Source organism: Cydia strobilella, chromosome Z (genome assembly GCF_947568885.1).
Source record: "Cydia strobilella chromosome Z, ilCydStro3.1, whole genome shotgun sequence".
Classification (NCBI taxonomy): Eukaryota; Metazoa; Arthropoda; class Insecta; order Lepidoptera; family Tortricidae; genus Cydia; species Cydia strobilella.
The window spans coordinates 14,090,236-14,108,112 of NC_086068.1; the positions used below are offsets into that span (position 1 = coordinate 14,090,236).

At 35.9% G+C, this 17,877-nt stretch overlaps 1 protein-coding gene across 6 annotated transcripts in view; it reads left to right on the forward strand.

Annotated features, from left to right (window-relative positions):
• The window catches only part of LOC134754214 (neprilysin-2), a 278,975-nt gene that overhangs the window by 239,550 nt on the left and 21,548 nt on the right, over positions 1 to 17,877 (forward strand). For 4 of the 6 annotated variants that reach the window (XM_063690383.1, XM_063690377.1, XM_063690381.1 and 1 more), the window contains 3 exons: positions 4,506 to 4,642; positions 13,579 to 13,686; positions 17,425 to 17,670. In XM_063690383.1, the coding sequence (XP_063546453.1) occupies positions 4,534 to 4,642; positions 13,579 to 13,686; positions 17,425 to 17,670 (463 nt within the window). In that variant the 5' untranslated portion in view covers positions 4,506 to 4,533. The remainder of the gene's footprint in view (positions 1 to 4,505; positions 4,643 to 13,578; positions 13,687 to 17,424; positions 17,671 to 17,877) is intronic. The other 2 variants (XM_063690378.1, XM_063690382.1) reach the window with 2 other exon arrangements.

The following is a 17,877-nucleotide window of genomic DNA, read 5'->3' on the forward strand; positions in this document are numbered from 1 at the left end:
GTCCAGCAGTGGATGTCTTGTTGGTGTAGATGGATTCACACAACAAATGAAATAACATTTTTTCATATTTGTTATCCGTAGTTGTCCCTGTACCTGAAAGAAAAATAATATCATGATAGCACAAAATCTCTAATGTTATAGGAAGAAAGATGATGCAACAATATGGATTCTAATAAAGTTATCATTTACTTACCTAGTAATAATTGTGTTTTTCATTCATAGACAAAATTCCATAATTTTCATCCCCAGGAAATGTTTTATTTTACTTTATTGCAGTGAGGATGTCCTGATTTTTTCTGGCTAATGAAGGAAAACATTTTATTTCCAAGAATGCCTCTTCATTTTGCACAATACCTAAAAAAACCTAGAGTTAGTGACACATTGACTATTCGGCAACCAAAACAGTAATAATTACATTATATAGGTATTGTTCACTGCTTATATCTACCATTACGGAAGAAGTGAGAATTATTTTCTAAAAAGATCGGCACGAGAAAATTACAATGTACAATGAAGGAATCAAACTGTACCTACCTTACGAAACTTCACCATCATGAATTCCGCTTCAATTGAGTCTGAATTTTTCTGGATTTTCGCGGACCAGAACACCGATGATTTTTGTAACTTGATTTAGACGTTGCTATCATTTTCAATTTATACAAACAAATTGACACAATAAACATGACCCTATGTGTCAGTGTCAACACTGTCAAATAAAAATGCACTAAACATGACGGCACTGCAAATCCTGCCAGGTCGGCCAGGCAACGTCGCCAACGTCATAGAGTGGCAACGCCGCACGCAACGTATTTGTACACGACATTTGTGACACACACATACGTAAAATTGATGAAAAAATTACGTTGATTTATGTATGATTTCTGTATGAAACAAAGTTTTTCTATTAATTTAGCGCAAACGAATATTCGAAAGTAGATAAATAAGCAAATATTTGTGTAGTAATAGTGTGTAGTGCCTTAATTAAAGCAGATTGAATTTTGTATGAAAATCGAACCACCTTATTAAAACAGTTATCCATGGAGACTATATAAAGGAGCCAAATCTCTATGTATGAAAAGTGTCCATCAAAAAACAGTAATTAGGCGGCGTCACCATACACCGAAATACTACCAAAAACAACCTACGTAATTTGGTCGGGTTATTTGTTGCCTTATATGGTTCATGTTATACTCATGTCCCAGAGCCTAACTAGCGCCACCGGAGAGATTAGGAACTATTATTTAAAGCTGAAAGCGGTCACTTTTGCAACAATTCTGCCATAAGAGATTGGCATCCTTTCTATACCATCCATACAGTTATCGATACGAAACGTCAATTCAGTATGTTTTTTAAATATAAACCGCATGACATTTGGTCTCGAGTGACATGCGAATAGGGACTTCATTCGTTTGTCTATAAATAAAAATTAAAACATTCGTCTTGACACTATGTCTATGGTCTTGACGGAGGATCGAATTGCCGCCATTACTGTTGTCATTTGTTTGTTGGTTTTTTGCTATTACGAAAGTAGAATTGTGAAAAGTTGTTTGTAATTTACATTTTAGTTGAAAATATGAGTAGTTTGTTTCTGTATTTGTTCAAATTTATTTTTTATTGCATTATTGTAATATCTATAGTCCATTTTACAGGTAGCACTAGTAGCAATGCAGGTCATTTCCCTACATCTTCTGTACCCATGTTAGACTACTTATGATATGTGTGTAGATAAAGTAGTGTGTGCATTGTACATAATTAGACCTTAAAACACGCGTGTGATTCTATTATGAAACTCGCTAACGCTCGTTTCATAAAACCATACGTGTGTTTTAATTCCTCTCCTTATGTATCAGTTGCATAAACTACTATATATTTCTCTTATCCTTTCCCTTGTTTAAAATGAATATAGGGGAAAAGTATTCGATGGCAGAGAAACGATGTTGACAAAGAGTTGGCTTTCGTCCAATAAAATGTTCCTGTGAGTTTAGATACGCATCAGCGTAATGCGTAACAACTAAGTAGGTACCTACCTACATTGTTAATGACGCTGTTTTTACTTTGCACTGCTTGGAACCATTTTTACTTTGCACTGCTTGGACCCATTTTTCACGCGTATGTCATAGATCCTGTACCACGTATAGCTGAATAGCGAACAAATCAGACGCGGCGACCACGTTCAACTCAAAAAATCCATCTCTGGTTGTAATTTATCAATACAATCACAGAGATAGCTTTAGAATCCAAGAAAAAGACCTAGTAAAGAAATCGTATTGTTTCTTGTCAATATACTCTAATATTTTTATTGGATGGCAATATTTTATTATTGTGTTTGTTACATTGTTGTCACAACACAACAGGTGCATCGATGTTCGGTACTAGTTTGGGAAAGTCACCGCAGCAGAAGCAACTGTAGTAAATATTGACATGTGTCCTCTAACATATGAAAATGACATAAGTATAATGTAGTGTATACTATACATATATATGTAGGAGTAGGATATAATTAATACATTGAGAAAGCATCATTTAAAATTAAAATAAACACTCCGAACAATTATAAGGAAGAGTGGGTCGTCAATGTTTATAAGGTTTTTTTAGTAGTGAGAATTTTAATTATTAGGTACAAGTCAACTCCACTGACCTCAGTTTATGCTATTAATCCACACGGTGTCTATATAGTTTCACATGTAGATGTTTCGTTTAATCTATAGCCGCCCACAAATATAAACCTGCCAAGACAAATGCAATTCTCATTTGGAATGGAAGATTGTTAATAGTACGGTGGTTTTTGGTCTAGAAGTCTCCTGGAAATTGATTTTCGCTCATGTCGCCGCAAATATGGACATATTTGGTATCCGTGCATTCAGTGTGATGTCCTGAACACAAATATATGAGACGACAAAGGCGAAAGTGATGGGGGTAGTTGCTGTGACGTCAAAAAGTCGGCAGTACAAAGTTTTTTACTTTTTTTTTAAATCATACCATGTGGAGTATCAAATAAAAGGGCTTTGTGAGTACATCACAAATATATAACATACAGTAACATTTTCACTACTTCGTCTAACAAATTATTAGAAAACGGTCAAAAATTTCACAATCCACAGTTGACTTTGAACTGCTCTAAATTGAAAATGACTGAATGGATCATTCCAAAATACATACCAAGTGACTGTATGCACTGATACCAAATATGTCCATATTTGCGACGACATGAGCGAAAAGTAACCTAAAGCCTGTTTCGCCAAGCTACTATAATACAAAATAACGCTCACATACAAACCCCATGAACTTCACCTTTAAAACGCTTCAAATTCGTAGTATTTTCTGTAAGCGGATCAATCTTATTTTACCCTAAATATTACGTGACAAGGCGTGGATGAATGATAGAATGCTTTTAACACATTACCTACGTTAAAACCATTATATTGCTAAATATCACTCGGTAAGACTAAGCCCCCACTTAATAGCAAAAGGCAATTAAACGATCATACCAAACCATGCAAACATCCGTAGTTACTTGCATATTGATTACATATCCACAAAATAGTAGGTAACGGGTCAATATTCGAATTCATGGCGATCGCCACATGACGGTTTACAAAGCTTGGAACCTTTTAATACGAGTATATCTTCTATTCCCCACCCGCGTATTTGTATATAATAAGAGAGTTTTCTTTAGACCCGCGTAAGAATGGATGAAGCCTCCCTAGCGACTATTTTCGTTTAACACTAAGGAAAACTGCAGGTATACGAAAATCGGGTTACCAAAGCGAATTTGGAAGCAATTTTCTCCTTCAAAGAATAACGTTCATTTACAGAAAGCCCACGCTGTTTATAAAGCGTTCGAGCTTTATATTTATAAAATAATCGTTTGCCATATACACCCGTTTTTATCACATGAGTAAAATGAATGGCTGGTGGAAGTAGTGGATCTGAATCATGTTATGCGTGTTGAGATCAGTCAGGCGCCCAATCTACCGTGATCGCATTATCTCACATTACTTGATTACGGTTAAATTTATTAATAATATTAATATAATACCATACCGTAGCTGTCCGATTGCATTAAACCATAAAGAGTCACCATTGTTTCATACTGAACTACATAAGTTTACATAACTTTAATAATAACTTTTAACCTTTAAAATAATACTTATACTGCTTTTTGGAATAAGTACTTCTTAACAGTAGAACACCAATAACCTTATTTTGTGCAGACGTGTAGGTACATAACACTGCAATAAAAAAACTAAATTAAAAAACTTTGCCATAACATAATGGGGATACTATAATACATGTAAGCATGAAATTATATTTTGAAAAATGGTAGGGAAAACTTGGTATCACTTAAGCTCTCCTGTTAAACATAACATAATAGGGATAATATATTACATATATGATTATTTTATTACATATTTTAATTGGTGTTTTGTTAAGTTCTCTTTGTGTGTGTTTTTTACATAATTTGGGTTCTGTCGTATATGAAATTAATTGCCGTTTGTTAACAGACCATCATTTTGGGGCCAGCGGAGCAAGATGGAGAAGCGCCTGCTGATGGTTGCCGGCGTGACCAGCGCGCTGGCCGTCGCCTTCTGCGTGGCTTTCGTGCTGGCGCTGCTACTCCGCCCCGCGCCTGCCCAGCCCGGTAACACACCTCTACCCATCCATAGCCATTTTCACTTCAGTATCTATATTAACTAACTCAGTATACCTATACCTCAATCAAACCGAAAATGAAACTTTCTACAGCATAGCTACCTACTCAAAATTGCCAAAGCATTTCACACAACGTCCGAAGCGCAGCAGGCAACACTTCATAGTGACATGCAATTAATTTTCCGCCTTCCGAATGTCTCTGCAGTTTCGTAGATCATGTACTTATATGTAGTAGGTACTAAGTGGCCCTGCGTATCCTGGTCCGAATGTTGAACAGTATCTAAAGATCAGGATGCTGTAAATAAATAAGTATACTCATTTTTACTACAAAGATTTTAATTATTCACTTAAATGGTGGTGTGACGACATTTATTTTAACATTCATTACTTTATTGTATCGTCGTATACAAGGTGCCGCAACAGATGCAGGTGGAATGCGTAATTAGAGAAATTTTGAAGTAAATATGAGTCACTTATAAGTTACAATTATAACTGCACGGTCTTTAGGATTATTCTATGGAATATATTCTATGGAAATAACGGGACAAGATATACACGGAGAAATATAAACTTTTATGACTTACGCAATAGGTCTAAATTATCTACTATCTTTCAAATCGAATCCATGGGAATTAACACTTATGAAATTTGAGAATTTCTAATTGAAATATATCGTTCAATGTAAGTTGTACCGAATATATACCTAAGCCAAGGGAAGTAATATGTTATTCACGTGCATTATTATGCTGACGTTGCTTACCTGTATAAATATGTTCGTAGCGAGAGTATTTTAATCCCCAAGGTAGTTCATTGCGGAAACTTCCTCATATCCGGGATCGGAAAGGCCGGATGCGGCATCTCTACTGTCTACGGCTCGCGCCACACCCGCAAGCAAAGATCGCGACAGAATGAGCTCCCGTCAATCTTGGATTACGTGGATTACCAATTGATGGTAGAAAATCATACGGCATACCTTATACCTTTAGTTGCAGTATTTTTTATTTATTTATTTATTTGTTTTTATTGATTAAAATGTTTACATGACATTACAGTTCAACCAATGCGTCACGAAACTTAAAACTAACAGCAATAATAATACATAAAACAGCCTACGTAAAAAACATATTAAAGAAATGATTCTAGGTCTGTTTGTCAAGATTAATCCATTTAAAACTAAATGTGGACCTGATTGTGTGTAATGTCAACAAGTGTGATCATACTTCAATTTGTTCATATTAACTAATTATCATATATAGTGTGCTACTCCGCAGCAGCGGCGCCACCATAATGAAAATCAATGAATTATATGATGAAATGATGTGCCTGCAACCAAAGATAGGTATAACTCCGTAATAGATGGATACAGTCATAGGAAAAAACGTGCCTCGAAAATCACGAAAATTTGATTCTCGATCAGATGGTGCCACTAGTTTTGCCCTACTCTCGTATAGAGGGCGTTGACGGTTTCGTTTGTTATTTATGATTTTATCGCATATCAGTGAAAGAACAGGGGTCAAAATCATATAAAAATAATTAATGTAAATAAAAAAATCATTTATCCATATATAAATACATTTTAACGAATTTTTATAAATCTTCATTTTTAGTTTTAAAGTATGTCGATAGATGGCAGTGAATTTACAGTGGTTACAAAATTTACTATGACAGTACCGCTCTATCTTATTATATCCTCTTTGCTGCAACGAACATAATGTTTATAGGTGTATCTGTATTAGGGAACGAAATAATGGGCATTGAAAATGGCGCCGCTGGGGAGCATACTCTGCAGTCAGGGGCTTGTATCTTGTATCTTGGTTTTCATCAAGTATGGTCGCGCCGCTGCCACACCCGCCACCCGCTGCAGAGTAGGAGTAGCACACCATATTTATGTAACATCAATGTCTGATTTGTATGTTTCGTTTATAACAATCGTTTTACGATCTATCATGATCGAACGACATCGAAATTTGCATTCGGTAGGATAACTTTAATATGAGTATAGTACGGGCATGTTAAACGAATACTTTGTAATATTTTCTGGTGTATCATCAGTTCGCTATCAAAATTAGCATATACACTCTGATTACACATAGGTCATCATACCATGCGTAATTCACAGGAACCCGTTAGTTAAATCAAAATATTGTTGGAACATTTTTTTTTTCATTTACAGTCGCAATTAGCATATTTCAGATGAACTCGTGAGGGAAAACAGTGCATCTCCTCTTAGGACCAGGCCACTTGGACCATCCCACTAATCCAGGGTTAACCGGTTAAACTTGGAGTTACCATGGTTTAACCGGTTGACCCCGGGTTAGGGGGATGGTCCAAGTGGCGCTTAATATACCTAGGTAAGTAGGTACCCAGATTACCAAATGAGAGAATGATAGTCTAGTAGAACTAACTATATACCTATATTGACTGATTGCCCGTAGGTCGTTACCTACTCGTAATTATTAGTGATTAACTTGGCCCATTATAAGTACCTAAGCGCTATGTTTAGTAATGAAGAGACTAAAATCGTTATCGCGCTTACGCTTAGGAAGGAATTTCTGAATTGTACCATTTTATTAAAATACGTACCAAAATAACGAGTCTATCCAACAGTTTTCTCATACGTAGGCAATGTAGGCATTTTAGAAAATCTGTAGTGTTTCTGTCGCATCAAACAAGTTTGAAATGCTAGTGAGGCAGGCAACGTAACGTAATAAAATAACTGGAAATGATTAGATTTCTGGTAGTTGGCGCGACGAAGTGTAAGGCGAGTGCAGAAGCGCGAAGAAAATTCAGACGTGATTGAAATTCGCACTTGGATGCGCGAGATTCGCCTTGCGTAGCCTTCACGCCTTATAAGGCGACGTATACGTCGAGCTATAGCATAGTTACCTATATTATTGTATTAAAGGAAAACACCCAGATTTTAAATAAGAATATTGCTAGTTACGTATGTTGCTATAGAAAGCGTTGGATGTGAATAAGTAAGTGTATGAGGTACAGTTAAAATACGTACCTATAGGTACATAATGCAGCGGTGTGATCACGGAATATGACGAAACTGCGAGTTGCAAAAGTTTAATTTTCAATAACAAAACTTCTGGCAATGACAAAACATAGCATTTTTTTATTTTTATTGGCACACTTGAGAAATAGCACCAGACTGTTAACAATAGCTTAATGGTATTGTATGTAATATAACTAGTGTATGAGAATTTGAAATGTAACCATTGACCAGTCAACCGCATAATTCGCTGGCGTTCACTAGCCGGCTATTATTTTCGATTGCCGTTGGGACACCGTCCAAGGCTCAAAACTGAGGCTAGAATAGAAACACGGAAATGTAATGTCCCTTTCATATTAATTTTTCTTTGTATAGTCTCCGATTTATTTAACAAAAAATAGTGGCACGAAATTAACGTTTTTACAATTATTTACTAGGGCTTTATTTCTTGCACGGTGTAATAGCTATTTGTTATACAAGGGTGCAAAGTTGTATTTTACCCGCGAGTGTGGAATTGAAACATATACAAACGAAGCGAGTGGTTCTAAAATAGAATCCTGAGCGTAGCGAGTGTTTCAACACACGAGAAGTAAAATACATTTGCACCCGTGAGTAACACAAAACTTTTCGCCTCACTATAGCGAGGAAAGTGCAAAGTCCACAGGCGTTAGATCATCTTCATCACTGGAATCACTATGTGGATGTGCTCCGGGAACTATATAGCTCGGCAACAATGCAAGTTCGGCTTCACAAACTAAGAAACCCAATTTCCATCCAAAGGGTAGTGCGTCAAGGGGATACCATTTCACCTAAGCTTTTTATGGCGGTACTTGAAGACGTCATAAAAACGCTTGCATGGGACAAAACTGGTATAAATATGTCTTCTAAAGGTGTCTTCTTGTCGCACCTGAGATTTGCCGACGACATTGTTTTGTTTGCCGAGACCCTGGAGGATCTTCAAAGCATGATTGAAAGCCTATACCATGCTTCTTTGAAGATAGGTCTTAAGATGAATATGTCCAAGACTAAAGTTATGACGAACGTCCCCGGTAAATCGATTCCAATCATTAAGGTTGGGAACGAAATGCTAGAGGTGGTCGAGCAATACTTGTATCTTGGACATATTCTATCATTTGACAAAACACACCAGCAGAAGGAGATGTCCAGGAGAATCCAGCTGGGTTGGGCGACAACATTCCACAATGCCTGAAAACTCGCCTCTTCAACCAATGTGTCCTGCCCACCATGACATATGGTGCCGAGACATGGACGCTCACTAAGGAGGCTGTGCATAAAATCCGCGTAGCACAGAGAGCCATGGAGCGCGCCATGCTCGGTATCAAGCTTCAAGATCGAGTAAGGAATGTCGAGATCTGTCGACGCACCAAGGTGCAAGACGTTGGTTTCGCCATTACCAAACTAAGATAGAGTTGGGCGGGACATGTTGCTAGGCAGAGTGATGGCAGGTGGACTAAAATGTTAACGGAATGGTGGTCGCTTTCGAATGAAAGAAGCCCCTGGCGTCCGTTATTGGCTCGTTGGGTGGACGACATCCGGGAGATTGCGGGTCACTTCTGGATGAGATTAGCCCAGGACCGGGACCAGAGGCGTACTGGACGAGAGGCCTATGCTCAGCAGTGGGCGATAAAGGGCTGATATGATGATGATGACTGGAATCACTCATTTTTTACGATATTATTAGAGAAAACTCTAGAAGTTGTGTATTTTTACGTGAGTCGGAGTCGGTGAGAACTTTTAAAGTAACATTTTGGTTGACACTTGACAATGTTGACATTTCTGACGATGCGTTTTGAAATTCCATCGACTCAACTTGTGCGTTTAGTTATATGCAACATCATTATAAAAAAACAAATATCACTTATGGAATTTTAACACATGTGTTATGTGTGTATGAGTTAAAATCATTAAATAAAGCTATATTTGGTATTTTTATTAAATTCTTAAACCATTTATTTAATCATTATTAATATCGAACGAACCATTATTAAGAACGTTTTCCGATTTGTTATCTGTCAAAAGCTACTTAACACGCCATCCAAGGTCAAATTACTTTCCCACTAGTGGATAAAATGCTTTTTTCCCCGCTTGTTTTAAAGGATAAAAGACGGCTTTCCGAGCTAGTGAGGGGAAAAATAAATTATTTCCCCTACAGTCAACTTCCCTGATGTATAGGTACATAGATAATTTTCCTACTACTAGTGACTAATAAGGAAGTATGTATAGATAAAGAATTAAATACGAGTATATATCTCTCAAAACTCCCAAAGGAATGATTGAGCGAGTAAAAACGTTATAAATTTATAATTATACCTAACCGACCTAACTTACTTATTATAAGTTAGTTCGGGTCATCATCATCTATCTATCTGCCGGGCCTTCTATCTATGTGATATAACTACATTTTAACGATGAAACAGTCCCGCGTGCTGTGGTTATTTTCAACAGCTTCCTTAATACAATCTCATAAAAACCACGTCACACGCTCACATCACAAGAAATGCGTAAAACGCCTTTGAAAGAAGCCACATGTTCGACATCAAATCATTTTAAGCATCTTATTTAGGTACCTTTATATATACCTATGTACTAGGTACAACACAAGGCCTTTTTACACAACAACTAGGAACCCTTATAGTTTCGCCATGTCCGTGTTTGCTCCGTGATCGGTAATGCTAGAAAGCTGTAATTTAGCATGGAAAATCATGCATGGCGAATGAACGGTAAAATAAATCCTAAAAAAAATTGTGTACCTCCCTTAAAAAAGGTGTTTTTATACATATATTTTTTTAGCTTAAACTGGTGTGGGATCTCGTTGTGGATAGGTCTTTTAAAACGAATACGGGGCCTAAACAACCATTTTTTGATAAAGTAAATAATCGGAAATAATCGCTCCGAAAAACAAAAAGTGTCCCTTGCCCCCTCCCTAACTTTTTAACCATGGGTGCAAAAAATATGGAAAAAATCTTAAAACAGAAGCTTAATTAGTACTTTCAATGAAAACTATAGCGAACATGATCGGTCAAGCCGTTTTCGAGTTATTGCAAAAAGTCTTCTATTCTTTGTAAAAAGACGTACAAAGCGCTGCGAAGGTACTCCCTTGTGCTTGCAATGTACATTATACTTACTAATAGCCCTCGTTTAACCTATTCCGACACAATGGTAACTACGGAACCCTAATATTAGCATAGCCCAACATGCTCTTGGGCGATTTAGTTTATTTCCTACAGAATTATTTTAGGTAGGTAGCCCCCGTTCAAAGACACTGAGCAGGGCCCGACATGCTCTTGGTCGGTTTTTAAGGTTCCGTACCTCAAAAGGAAAAAACGGAACCCTTATAGGATCACTCGTGCGTCTGTCTGTCTGTCTGTCCGTCTGTCACAGTAATTAAGTTGAAATTTGGTATACATATGTAAGTTTGTGACCCAAAGACGGTCATGTAACGTAAACAAATGAATTTAAACAAGGGGACCACTTTGGGGGGTATAAATCTGTTAAATGATATGTCTCTGCGATTACCTGACGTTGACATTTTTTATCATGCGTCTTACCCAGTTATCAAAGGCATTTATGAATTTTTGAATTTAATTTAATTGATAATTATTTATTTAATTTACTGACATAATATTATATAATTGAATTTGTTTCTCTTTTTTTTTGTAATTTTGACATGTAATTTTATAGTGTAAGTGTAACATACCATGTATGATATAATAACATGTAAGCGCCTTGGTTATAGACTGTAAGCTTATTTGTAAATAAATAAAATGAAATGAAAAAAATGAAATGAAATGAGAAAATTTAAAAATAAAGTTTTTCATACTGTATCGTGTTACATATCAAATGAAAGAGCTCATTATGAGAATCTCAAATACATTTTTTTATAATTTTAGGATTAACAATTTAGAAGTTATTCAAGAAATATTTTTTAAGAAAAAAAAACCGACTTCAATGGGGGATGCCGTTGAAAGGTTACTTATTGTTGATGGTGCACTCCAGACAATGTAATGAAAAAGACAGAATCTTTTGCCTAACTAAAAGGAGGTAAAATCACCCACTTTTCTAGTAGCATTTCGTTTCTGTAAGGGTCACAGTTCTAACCTAACCTAACCCACTTTTCTGATAGCAGTTCGGTTCTGTGAGGATCGCAGTTCAAAAAAAAGTCCAGGTCCAAGTTTGGGTCTGGGTCCATAACGAAGACAATAAATCGCCAAACGTGAACTATGTGTCGTTGAAGAGTTCCATCCTGATCATCATCAGCAGTTCCACTTCATCAAATGTCACTTTTTGATGTAAATGCTGGATTTGTTGATGAAAATACAAAAATCACTATATGTATGCCTTTCACATCTGAGGACTTCCCTCGGTTCCTTATGGATCCCATCATCAGAACTCGAGCTTGATAAAAATGTGTCTTGAAAACTTAACTTGCTTAACAAACATAAAAAAGGAGACAAATCGCCAAACGTAAACTATGCTTAATAAAGAGTTCCATTCTGATATTTCTGATCATCATCAGCAGCTCCACTTCATCAAATGTCACTTTATTAAATGGAAATGCTGGATTTGTTGATGAAAATACAAAAATCACTATATGTATGCCTTTCACATTTGAGGAGTTCCCTCGATTCCTCATGGATCCCATCATCAGAACTCGAGCTTGACAAAAATGTGTCCTGAAACCTAACTTGCTTAACAAACATAACGAAGAGGACAAATCGCCAAACGTGAACTATGCGTCATTGAAGAGTTCCGTTCTGATCATCATCAGCAGTTCCACTTCATCAAATGTCACCTTTTTAAATGTAAATGCTTGATTTGTTAATGAAAATACTACAATCACTATATGTATGTCTTTAACATTTGAGGAGTTCCCTCGATTCCTCATGGATCCCATCATTAGAACTGTGTTTTGACAAAAACGGGACCAATCTGTATGTATATACTTACAATCAAAAAAAGAATTTTAAAAATCGGTCCAGAAATGACGGAGTTATGGAGTAACAAACATATAAAAAAATGCAACCGAATTGAGAACCACCTCCTTTTGAAATCTTGAAGTCGGTTAAAAAGGCAAAAAATGACCATTCCCCCCCCCCCCTTTATATCCGAAACTACTGGGTCTAAAATTTTGAAAAAAATACACAAAATAGATTTTGACCTATACATTACAGGAAAACCTATTAGAAATGTGCAGTCAAGCGTGAGTCGGACTTAATTACTTAGGTTTTGATCCAACCCCTACAGGTTTTTTAGACATTTCACTCACGGTACACAAAAAAAATACATTGTTTAAATTGTGAAATGTACGGAACCCTTGGAACGCGAGACCGACTCGCACTTGGCCGGTTTTATTTATATTACCAATGGCCTGTAGTTAGAAACTATAGAACCTAGGACGTACAACAGTCGTAGGTACAATATTATGAATTTACTCAAAAAAAATATCTACGTGTTTCAGTTTTTGTAGATAATTGTTTATAGTTGGTCAAGCAAATCTTTTCACTAGAATAATATCCCTTCGCGCCTACATTTTTTAAATTTGCCGCCAAGATTAGACACAAAATTTGCTTGGCCAACAACTATAGTTTAACCTTCTTCCTGGCTTTTTCGTAGTCGGGTAAAAATAACGGTACGTTGTGTGGAATTGCTTGTATTTTGAGGACAGCCATACTTATACATAGAATTTAATAATTGCAGATTATTTGTAACTTTACCTTCCATATATATACATCTTGCGTCATGATTACCACTTATGTGAATAAAATAATTCATTTTGCTTAAACATATGAAATGAAATATTTATCCTACCCATATTATGACATTATTTTTCCTGGCTGTATGTTTTTGTCTCTTAGAGCTTATGTCTTGTCATGCATTCACTTGTCATATATATATCTGCATTTTAGACATGCCACAAACTAGTGAACTGAGATTTTCTGAATCCATGCCGCCTGCCACCAATTCTAAAGGGTCCGACGAGAAGATCTGCAGCCAGCCGGGGTGCGTCCACACAGGTGAGACTTGCATAAACTTTGTTAGAATAAAATCATATACTTAGTTTGGCAAAAATATCTTGTCACAGCACATAGGTAAAGAAAATCATACTATTTTACACTAGTATTATCACCCCAAAGAGGGATAAATATAGTTTTTTTTTTCTATTATACTGCTACTGACAAAAATGCTTTGCCAGACTATATATATTTTGTCGACAAAGCAAATGCACGTTATTTCATACGGGCACATATTCTTATTACATGCATAATGCTGATAGATTCATTCGCTATATATACACCCAGCTGCATAATTTCATGAACACTTTACAAATTAATTAATTCATTATATGTCTAGCAATTTTGCAGCTCGCTGTACCTTCCTACTAGTAAACAGTTTCCATACAAAAAGTTGTTACATTCGTCCTTGTAGCTTATAGGAATACAGTTCGTCTAAGCTAACTCTGCACAAACTTTGACGTGACAAAGTGTGATAGTGCCACAATAATATTTTTAGGGTTCCGTACCTCAAAAGGAAAAAACCGGCCAAGTGCGAGTTCGTTTAACTCGCGCACCGAGGGTTCCGTACTAACTTTCAATTTTCTCATGTAAATATAATCACGAAAGACTAAAACCAGAACTAACTACTATACTAAGCGTAATTGTGTACAGCGCCATCTATCCGCAAATTGGCTAACTAATTTGCGCGACCTGTATGTATGTTGGTTTTTCAGGGATATTTCCTTATCGTGTGAACCGATTTCAACAATTTTTATTTTATTTGAAAGAAGGTGTTCTTTGTGTAATCTCATAGACATTTCAAGTCTAACATACACCGCAAATGGGCTTAAATTGCAAATTAAATTAGAAAATGTTTTATGATAATAATAAAAAAAAGTTTTCAAGATAGAGGTGTGGTTATATTTTCCTGTACTATTTATGATAATTTAATTATTATGTAAAAAAAAAATATAATTTTTGTTGGTAACTTCGAAAATAAGGGAGGGGGGATAGTATTCTTTTACATTTTCCTTCATAAGTCAATTTTTTATTTCTATGAAAAACAAATAAAAAAATGTTTTGTTATTTTCAATTCGAGCTCTTTCAAATGATATCCTCCTCAACCTAGTAACTAAACTTTGAAATTTTGCCCCCTCTTTATATTAGGCATTTTTCATAATTAATAAAAAAAATACACTTCCAATGTGATTGGGTTAGCGTTGTTCATAACTATTCCAAATTTCAAATCGATAGCTTCAGTAGTTCTCGAGATATTTAGCTATGTGACAGACAGACAGACGGACCATAAGGGTTCCTTTTGTACCTTTTTGGTAAAAACGGAACCGTTATAGGATCACTCGTGAGTCTGTCTGTCTGTCACAGCCTATTTTCTCCGAAACTACTGGACATGGGGGGCCACTCTTGTGGGTTAAATGAGAAAATTAAATAATAAAGTTTTTTGAACTATATCGTGTTACTTATCAAATGAAAGAGCTCGTGAGAATCTCAAATATATTTTTTTGTAATTTTAAAATAAATAGTTCAGAAGTTATTTAAGAAAATAGCCAAAAAATTACCATCCCCCCTCCCTTAATCTCCGAAACTACTGGGTCTAAAATTTTGAAAAAAAAAGCGAAATAGTTCTTTACCTGCAGATCACAGGAAAACCTATTAGAAATGTGCAGTCAAGCGTGAGTCGGACTTAATTACTTAGTTTTTGATCCGACCCCTACGGATTTTTTAAAGACATTTCACTCACGTTTCATATAAAAAATACATTGTTAAAAAATGTGTAATGTACGGAACCCATGGAACGCGGGTCCGACTCGCACATAGCCGGTTTTTTTCATAGAAATTTGCACGAAATGTGTCGTTTGTTGGCATTCCACTCCATGCTTTGTCATTACCAAATGTATGTAGTTAGCTTGGTTCCACTCAACATATACAAGCTTAGTAGTTACATACTTACCTACTCGTACATATTATACTCGTACCTAATAGTAGTATAGGACAAGTCCTTTTGTGTGCACGCACTTACTTGTTAGTAAGTAATATGTTACACGAATGAAAAATTAATGTGTCAAAATGTAGTATTGTTTCGAATTTAGGTATAATCACTCATAGCTACAAATAATGTCCCTGAAATTATTTTTTGATTCTCTTTTTCCCACTGATGTCTATAAGCGTGTGCTACTCTTAGTAACGACTCAAAGTTCTTCAATAAATCTAGTGTTTATTTAAAATAATAATAGTTAAAAGTTATCACACGTACTCACCACTTTTTCGCATAAATATGAAAATCGCAAGGCGTGATGTGATTATTCTTCTTTTCTTTGTTTTTCTTTTCTTTTATTTTTTGGACCGGTAGGTAGCATAGTGACACCAATGATCGACAGACGGTAGGGTACTCTATAAAATTAAATTATTTAGTCATCATCTCCAATCATCGCCACTGAACCTCCAGTAACCAACACCCACCCTAACAGCATTGATACGTCATTATGACGTCAGCGACGTCATTATGACACCATAATTACGACGTCGAATTAATTATGAATTATCGCTGACGTCACTTTGCTACCTGGGCAGTTAATGACATTACCAGTTACTGACACCCAGTTATCGACTATTAATTAGCCATAATGTGCATCTGTCAAATCACCGCAATGATACAATGATACCTTAGTCGGTAATTTAATAATATTATAAATAATATACTTTTACAAGTTTCTGTGGCGCATCTTAGCTTTAAGTTCTTTGTATTATGTTTTGTGATATAAATAAACTTTAAAAAATACTATTCAAGTGGATTAAAAGGGAACCAAAACATTCTCCGACTTCTCTTTCCGCACAGACTTGCCTTAGCCATTGTACATATCCCTACACCTTTTACTCTGTTATGTCTATTTTGTGTACTTGTTTATGTGCAATAAAATGACATACATAAATACATACATACATACTTGCGAACTTCAGTGTTCTCGGTAGGCCCTCTGGTAGCTCTACTTTGATTAATCTATTTCAAATATCTACCAATCAGGAAAAGCAAAAGGAATCATATTCGCTTGTCAAATGAAAAATGTAAAAAAAAAAAAATTGGAACAGTCACGTTAGTGAAAACCAGTAATCGACACCAACAATTTCTACCAAAATAGTTAACCTTATACTTTCCTCATATTTTACAAAAATAAATCCCATAGTAACCCGTGAAAAACATCAAATTCGAGTAAATCATATTACATTAGGTTTATTAACAAAAAAATGTACTCACTTCTTTAAATTCTTAAGGAAATGAGTAGGTAATTTTTTTTGAGAATTTCTTATAGAAGAATTGTCTATAAGAAATTCTGTTATTTTCACTAGATCTCTAGCCGCACTGGATTTTCACGCAGTGCACAGTGTTGCAAAATTAACAAATCGGTTTCCGACTGAATTATTATCCTAGGTCAAAAAAAAAGTGTCGGTTATTGGTTCTTGTCGTTCATTGGTGCCTCTACGTTATGTGTAAACATAAATCAATAAATAAATCATATCATATATATATATATATATATATATATATATATATATATATAAAATTACCAAAACGACAAGACTGATAGTTCAAACAGTAATTTTGTACATACAAACTTGCTGATATTTTTATTACGCTTTGCGATTTTATCATTTTTAGGATTCCGAATTTATGTTTAAATAATATGTTTTATTATTTATATTTGATATTCTTATAAATATCTAACAATTCCATATCATATACAGCGTCAAAACTGCTACTGAACATGGACGAAAAAGTAGACCCGTGCGACGACTTCTACCAGTTCTCGTGCGGATCTTTCCTGAAGAGCACGCGCATCCCCGACGACAAGACTTCCGTCAACACCTTCTCCATCATCACGGACCAGCTGCAGGAGCAGATCCGGGCGCTGCTCGACGAGCCTGTGGTGCCCCTCGAGCCGCGTCCCTTCGTGCTCGCTAAGACCTTGTACCAGGCCTGCATGAACAGAAGTGAGTCACATGTCCCCCTTCCACCCGACTCGTAATGCCGCGAGAGCCAGCGAAACAACCGCAAAAAGGAACGTAACAAAGCTTATTATGACGACAACATCTTGGGTTCCGTTGTCATTGTTTTACTGTAACCATTAAAACAATTACCTACTGGCATCCTTTTGGTTGTAAATTCTGCTTTCATACCGGCACTTATATGTTACGATT